The 8,558-nt window shown below is 33.3% G+C and overlaps 1 protein-coding gene across 1 annotated transcript; it reads right to left on the bottom strand.

Moving 5' to 3' along the window:
- Positions 1-421: 421 nt before the first annotated feature.
- On the bottom strand, positions 422-6,616 carry LOC111086063. Its single transcript, XM_022387470.1, has 4 exons — positions 6,461-6,616; positions 4,998-5,034; positions 3,358-3,490; positions 422-744 (listed from the first exon to the last, which is right to left on the bottom strand). Exons 1-4 carry the CDS (start codon positions 6,529-6,531, stop codon positions 515-517), a joined length of 471 nt encoding a protein of 156 aa, XP_022243178.1. The 5' UTR covers positions 6,532-6,616; the 3' UTR covers positions 422-514.
- Between the last annotated feature and the right edge of the window lie 1,942 nt (positions 6,617-8,558).

Genomic DNA, 8,558 nt, shown 5'->3' with positions numbered 1-8,558 from the left:
AAGCTCACATTTTATCAATGTGGTGTGTATTATTTTTTATTTAATATTTATTTTTAGCATGTTTTTAAAGAAACAAGCTCACATTTTATCAATGTGGTGTGTACTATTTTTTTACTTAATATTTATTTTTAGCATGTTTTTAAACAAACAAGCTCACATTTTATCAATGTCACATGTTTCATGCGAATTAAGTATTAGACTCAAGTAATACAGCCTATAAACAACTTTCGGATGATTTCTATATAACTTGAGGACTGGAGAAATTAAAGTTTCATTTTAGGATTTAGAATGTTTCATATAAATTCTGTATTTGTGAATATTTTGAAATGCAATTTGTTGTATATCTCATACGTGTTGTAGAGAGCACTTCCCTGCACTTTAGTAAAGCGAGAACTTCTAATATTTTTCAATACAAAGTCAATAAGCAGCTTTATATTTTATTTGTTTCATTAAAGAAACTACAGCTCAAAACATTCATCATTCATCATGTCAAGGCTATACAGGTCGTTTCCTTTCACTTCAATATACGATATATATCACAAGTACTTGGTGGTTTCTCATATAATGAGCAGAAACTTTGTCCGTCACGTTTTATGACATAATTTATTAATTTACATTTATGAAACACTGCGCAAGCCTGCCGACAGCTTTCCCACAGAAGCTTTGAAGATCCTTTTATTGATACTATAGGCTGAAATTCTTCAAAGCATTCAAGCTGATAGCCAGTATACCGTTCAAATTGATCTGAAAAAAAAAGTCAGAGTGGTGTGAATTGAGTATAAGGCTTGATACTACGATAGAAATTTAAACGTATTAATCTAACACGTGTTTCGAAAAAGTAACCATTACAGTGTTTGTTTGTAATTAAACACAAAACGAAGCAATGAGAAATATTTGCTCTGCCCATCACGAGTATCGAAACCAGATTTCTAGCGTTGTAAGTCCGAAGACATTCGCCCCTCCTCCCAGTGGCACAGCGGTATGTCTGCGGACTTACAACGCTAGAAACCGGGTTTCGATACCCGTCGTGGGGCAGAGCACAGATAGCCCATTGTGTAGCTTTGTGCTTAACTTCAAAAATAAACAAACCGAAGACATTCCGTTGTGCCACTGGGTGGCCCATTAGAGTGAGTGGTAAATACAGTAATACGACTATACAAATGCAATATTAGTGTTATAAGCTATATTCAACGATAGAACAGTTTATAACAATAGGATAGAAATATAAATATAATAACTGTCAAATTACCGACATATCTTCACACTGTTCAATTGCGTCATATGTTGAGTAAAGATTAAATGAAACCACTCATTTCTCATGTAAACTACTAAAAAGACACTAACAGTAATTAATAGGATTAACTGCAATATTATCGGTCTTTCTTGTTTGTTTGTTTTTTGTGTGAGTTATGATTTTAGTGAGTTGTAGACAAGAACTTCTAGGATTAAGTTAAGAACAGACAGAGTCCTTGGATGAATGTGAAAATATTATAATAATAGAAATAGATCTGAACGAAAATAATGTTTAAATTAATCTGTAACAATATTAAGCTAGAATGTGCAACTAAACAGACATAATACTGTGATTGAAATGTGAGCATAGCTAAAGTATACGTCTATATAAAAGTAATGCTGGGGTTGAAATTTAAACACAGTGAAGAAGTACGTCTGCACAAATGCACTTTTAAGGTAAACTTCTAATCCTAACAAAGTCAGACTTGCATATCAGTATAAATAACGCAAAGGTGAAATACACTTATAAATGTATTAAAATATTCTTGTTTGTTTGTTTGTAGTTAAGCACAAGCTACACAATGGGCTATCCGTGCTCTATCCACCACTGGTATCGAAACCCGGTTTCTAGCGTTGTAACTCCGCAGACATACCGCTGTGCCACTGGGGGGCAAAATATTCTTTAAGTTGAAACATACACATATAGCATTGTAACAGACTCTAAATATGCCATATCTACGAAATACGTTCAAAAAGATGCAATAACACAGAAACACAAATATATAGAAAGACATTCTTAAACATTAAGTTATAATGTACAAACTTAAACAGATGTGATGGTAGTCTTAAACACATCAAATGTAGGGTGGAAATATGCTACTCTGAAATGGTTATGAAAATATACTTAATACAGGAATAAGTCTGGAATGGATACATAAACACATTAACCATTAAATACCATAAATACCCATTTAATTCTACAGCTGCTTGGGGTATGCGACAGTTGAACGGAAAGTGTCACAAAAAGTCTTATCTTGTCCTCGTTTCCAGACGGATAGCCTATAGCCTTCTTGATTATATTGGGTTCTGTTTACGGGACACTTGGATGGCTTTTGCCACTGGTTTTTGTGTTAATGGATTCTCACCTGTTGCAAGACGCCGCAGTTTAGTTACCATGGCTGAAGTACGACTTGTTCAGGTCTGTTTCTGGACAGTTCTGAATCCCCAAGTTGATCCATATTCCTTTGTTTTCCAATGGCATAAAGTAAAAGGGATATTCCCTTGTTGGAATTTCTAAATCTCTGACCTGAACAAATCTCTATAATCTTAGTGTATGTATATTTTACATTGGAAAAAGTTGTTACAGACCTCTCCCAACCTAGGAAATGACAAACGATGCCAAAATGTAGTTCTGATACATTCTGTTCCACTACTACTTTATATCGGCTATTTTTCACCATTTGGCTTGCTGATTTACATATTCAAAATCTTTTTAATACAACATACTGAACTCTGTATAAAGTGATGTATATATGTGTATATATATACTAGTACAGGCAATACAACACGTGATTGTACATATGAACATGAAGACCAACTACTTAATGCTAAAACACTTATGTGACATCATAAGAAAAACTAGATTAACGAATAAAATACATATCGTGTATTAATTAAAACTGATGTGTATATACGTCAAAGTTATTAAACGCTGGAGTGCGTGTGCAAACACTAACTACTGACTTAATGTTGGCCCGGTATTGCCAGGTGGTTAGGGAGCTCGACTCGCAATCTGCGAGTCACGGGTTCGAATCCTCGTCCCACCAAACATTCTCGCCCTTTCAGCCGTTGGGACGTTATTACGTGATGGTCAATCCCACTATTCGTTGGTAAAAAGACAAGAGTTGGCGGTGGGTGGTGATGACTAGCTGCCTTCCCTCTAGTCTTAACCTGCTAAATTAGGGATGGCTAGCGCAGATAGCACTCATGTAGCTTTGCGCGAAATTCAAAAACAAACAAACAGACTTAATGTTAAAATGATTTGTACTAACATGGAAAAAATAATTTTTGACTTAAGAAAAATTTAATAAAACTAAAAGCCCAAAATAAAACTTTCTGTCTTACTTGTTTCACAGCGTGTTCCACAGAATTCTGGCCGACACATACAAAGGTATTCTCGTGATATTCCTGGTGACCACCAGATGGCGTTGACACATTCACCGCCGTTTCGACAAGGCCTACTTGAACATGTCAGTTCCTGATTAAATCAATGTAATACACTGTGTGTTTTTAATTTGGGAGCGAAAAGGAAAGCCATGTTACTTCCATATAAAATGCAAAAGTTTTTTACTCAAACACACACACACAGATAGATAGAAATGAATAACATACTGTAAAACGGGTAGTAATAGTGTTGCTTTTGATAAAAAACATTGTGACAATGTAGTCAATAACAAATTCAAAGGGTTGAATGTTCATAAAAACATTTTTAAATATGCGCATTAGGAAGTCACATGATAAACACAGCATATATAAAGTCGTGGTTAAATGGAATATATCAAAACTACATTTTGGCGGTGTGTGTTATTTTGTAAGTAGTGTGATGCCACCAAAAACTGATCGCTTTTTGTAATGTATGTAGCAGTCCTTTTCGACGCAAAATACTCGGATCATAAAGATATGTTTAAATCAGAGGCTTAGAAATTTCAAAACAGGGATATCCATTGAACTTAATGACATTGAAAAACGAAAAAATATGGATCAACTTGTAGCACCAGGACCTCCAGAAATAGATCTACAACGAGTTACATCTCAGCTATAGCAAATAAAGTGCGGCGTCTTGTAACAAATAACAGGTCTTGTAAAGGTCAATGGCAAAAGCCGTCCAAGTACCCTCTGTAAATAAAGTCAACGGGATATGGATTCACCAAGTTAAGGCTTCATACCTGATGTACTAACGTCGCATAGCTCAAACAACTAGAGAGTAAAACGGGTTTTCATGCTATTCAATACAAAGTCATATTGCTTAAAAAGTCGCCGTATGCAGCACCTATGGCTCTCTGTGAGATTGGACTGTTGAAACAGGCGCTTGAAAACCTTCATTCTTAGTATACTAGACGGATAATAGAAAACAAGCAGGGTGGAGTGGTGTGCTTTGGACATAACAGTCTTACGGTAGAGTTTTTGTAATTGCAACAACGATGCAGGGCTATTTTCAAGTTGCATAGTTATTAGACGGAGAATGACCAGACGTGGTGACATAGACTGTAACGACGTGTTGAGGCTCAAAAAAAATCGTTTTTATATAACGTACTAAGCCTTCTGTGCATGCTGAAATATTTCCTGAAATAAGTCTCTCCAGTTTGTGCGAGTACATTTTATTGTTCATAGTTTTAGATTGTTTTATAAAAAATCATTTCTGGAATAGATAGGAGATGATCCTAGTTTGCCCCTAAAGAAGAAAGGTCCACTTTTCGGGTTACAGGTATCGTATTTTTGTGTTAAGTTGATTTCTTGAACCTACGTGTTTTCTTAAGGTCATGAATAGGAAACGGTCCTAGTTAACGGTTGAATGTGCATGAATCAATACTAAAATACTGAGCAAAAGGTAAAGGTAAAGAATGTAATTTCTCTGAAATAACATTTTAATTAACAACTATCTCTTCTTATTGGTATTATTTGTTTAAAAGAAATCCAAACTCTTCATTGATTTAACAAGCTTGGAATGTTATTTTGATATAATAAACAAGAAAAAACTGTTTTACCGGAAATGCACTGGATGTGTCAATCCGTTCTTCCGCCCTATAATTTACAAAAGAGGAAACATTCAGACGTTTTAAGTCTTTTCAATGAAGTTTCTTTTCATTCTTACACACAATTATTTAAAATACACACACGATCATTCTTTTATTTACATCAAAGAGAAAAGGTGGCAGGTTTGACTCTTCCGCATACATTTGGTATAAACTATTTTTTTATGAAGAATCCTTTACAAGAACCATCCTAAGATTCCACTCTTTTTTTTTTATACACACAGTTGGGTGTCAAATTGATAAATCTAGTAAAACGTAAAACACATATATTTTAAAATTGCCAAATTAGAATATATGGTATTAACAGAACTTAAACAAATTTATTGTGTTTACGAGCAATAAGTTTTAAAGAAATGTTGTAAATACGAGGATTGATTTAATCAAATACATTCTCATTTTACATCATCTTAATGGAATAATATGTTCGATTCACAACTTGAACATGATTAGTATTGTTTACACTTTGGAAAGAGAAATTGTCTCACTTCGTCTGTATTGTAACAACTTAGATTATTACAAACTTTCAAACATGCCCGTTGTATAGGTGAACCATCTCACCAAAGAAAAGTCATGAATTCACTTACTTTCTTGTGTAGTAGACCCTTATTCAAAGTCTCATGTTAAGGAGGCACACAAACTTAGTTACACGAATATATAATATTTACATATACTGCGTTACTTAAGCTACTCTTTCATGTATTCCCTCTAATACATGAAGCGTTTAAGAGCAGTTAATGAGACAAAAATTAGTTGCACCTATTAATTTCGAAGACTTATCTACATTTAGTTATTTGAGATATGAAAATCAAGTAATAAAAATATGATCTAAAATTAAAAATATAGATCTGACACATTCCTTTCATAATACAAACTTTTGTAAATAATATTATACATCAGAACAAAAACAATATTACTTTATCTATGAAAAACTGATAATTAAAAAACGTAAGCTTTAGATTCTGTGCAATAACTGCTGCGACACCAACAGCTCAAAGCATTATTTATGTTGCAAAGAGTACAAATTAGTGTGAAATACTACAGGCCATCTACTGGTATAAGCAGTGCCAGATTTAGACTTGGTGAGGCTCTAAGCTATATAAAGCTTGTAGGCCCCTTGTTAGAAAGTTACACCAGAAAGTCTCACAAAGGTGGGTACCAAAACAGGTCCTTGGGTCGCCACAAAAAAATTAAAAACATATATATATGCCTTTTAATTTAATAGCAAGGTATTTAAAGTGAAAAATGAAATTTTAAAAGCAAAAAAAAAAAAATACTGAAATTTTGTGAGGCCCTAAGCTGTAGCTTGTTTACCTTATGCCTAGATCCGGCACTGGGTATAAGTATTGATGATTAAAGTAATTTCGATAAATTATATCAGTTATTTACAAAAAAAGTTAATGAAATTATATTCTTACTCAATGTGCGCGTGCAACTCAAATATGATTCCAAAAATTAAGAAAGTTACATGACCAAGGAAACTCTTCATCTTGTTCTTATTTAACAAACCACAATTATTAATTGATATATCTACCACGAACACGCGTCTAAGTTTCTTCAGCACACATGCGCATACAAATATATAACAGATACATTCACCTGTATTTCAGATTAAATACAAAAGATGTACATTTTCGTAAAACTGTCAGGCTGATTTATCACCGTTGACCAATAGTAGGAACATTAGAGCTGTGCGTAGTGCGCGCTACGTATCGCACCTATGTTTCTAGAAGCGACTAGTGGATCGACATTTGAAAATTCATTTTTTGTTTGTGCAAAGCGCTACTTGCTACATTTTAATAGAAAATATAAACTATGATCATTTGTATATTGTATATAATTATATTTTGTATAATTATTTAGTTTTGTATATAAATATAATTACTGAGTTTTGTATATATATAAATATAATTATTTAGTTTTGTATATATAAATATAATTATTTAGTTTTGTATATATAAATATAATTATTGAGTTTTGTATATATATAAATATAATTATTTAATTTTGTATATATAAATATAATTATTTTATGTATTATCTATATATATATAAGAGACTAATGTCCGTCTGTACGCAAAACTCCTCCGACAGTTTAAGTCCGAATTCGATAAAACTTTTCATACTTTTTCAACATCATAAGGGTAAGTTCCTAACAAAGTAAATAAAACGGTTATTTAGTGCATTTGCTCACCTTTATTTAAAAGAAATAAGTCAATAACAGCTTTATATCAAACCCAGATGAAAAATGTTATACAATAAACTCTCGCTAGAATTTAAAAAGTAATAGTACCTTATTTTATAAAAAAATTTCCAAAATCGCTTTCTTAATGGTACTTCTTTCGTTTTTAATAATGTACATTATTTTGTACATTTATTATTATTATCAACGAAATTATTATTTTTAATAAAACTTCTGAAGTTGTGGTAAAATGAGTTCAATGCAGAATTTAAAAATGAGTTTTCGTTGTGGAGAATCATTGTGCTTTTTCAGAAGAAAAAGTTACTTTTCTGCTGGAGAATCCAAGCATACTCTATGAATTGAATTGTTCTGTGACCAAAGAAGTCGCATGTCCTTCGTATGGAGTTCATTACATACAAATTTGCAGGAATTTTGTAGTAACTCAATCTTCGTAAATTACACAATTATTTTTTACTTCATCATGAGTATAAAGTGATGAAAAACATCGAAAATCACGATGCCAAACGGAAAAGTGACTTATCATGGAAGAAGTCTGAAACTTTTAGAAAGAAAATGAAACGTCAGGATGCGAGTTAGAGAAAAAGAGCAAGAATCCACTGACAAAAAGTCAGGAACAAACCTGAAATACAGAAGCACATCAAATTGTTCGCTAAGATGACGTTAGAAGAAGTCAGGAGCAATTTCGTGACAGAGAAGTACACCGTTCATCTCGTAACGAACCTGACTGAAAAAGAAATGAACAAGCTATTAATTCCTTAGACTGTCAAGCTCAAAAGAATGTTTCAAGTTTTGCAGATTTAAACTATGATCCAGAAATGTGTCTCTCCTGCTACTACTGTTCAGTCCTACTGTTTCATGTGTTGTATGAATGGCAAAGTGAAGTTCAGTGGTTTGCCAGTTGCTCCTGATTTTATACTTGACTTATTCATGGAGGAGTCATCTAAATCCAAGCACATTTTGGTCAACATTCCTAAATTCAATTGTATTTTCAGTACGATATCTATGAGTTGCCATTAGCCAACAGTCTCTCGTTGGAATAATTGGAATACCTGCTTCCGTATACAAGGTCAATTCCACTATATGATTGGATCTTTGGCTCCTGTAAATGATTTGTCAGTTCCTAAATTGGTTTGAATTTCGCACAAAGCTACACGAAGGATATCTGCGCTATCCGTCCTTCATTTAGCGGTGAAAGACTAGAAGTACTAGAGTAGCCCAACCGCCAACTCTTTTACCAACGAATAGTAGGATTAACCGTCACATTATAATGGCCCCATGGCTGAAAGGGCGAGTCTGTTTGGTGGGACGGGGAT

This window comes from Limulus polyphemus, unplaced genomic scaffold, assembly GCF_000517525.1.
Source record: "Limulus polyphemus unplaced genomic scaffold, Limulus_polyphemus-2.1.2 Scaffold817, whole genome shotgun sequence".
Lineage (NCBI taxonomy): Eukaryota > Metazoa > Arthropoda > Merostomata > Xiphosura > Limulidae > Limulus > Limulus polyphemus.
Note: the sequence above shows the minus strand (reverse complement) of the source record. Positions and strands in the feature narration are given on the sequence as shown.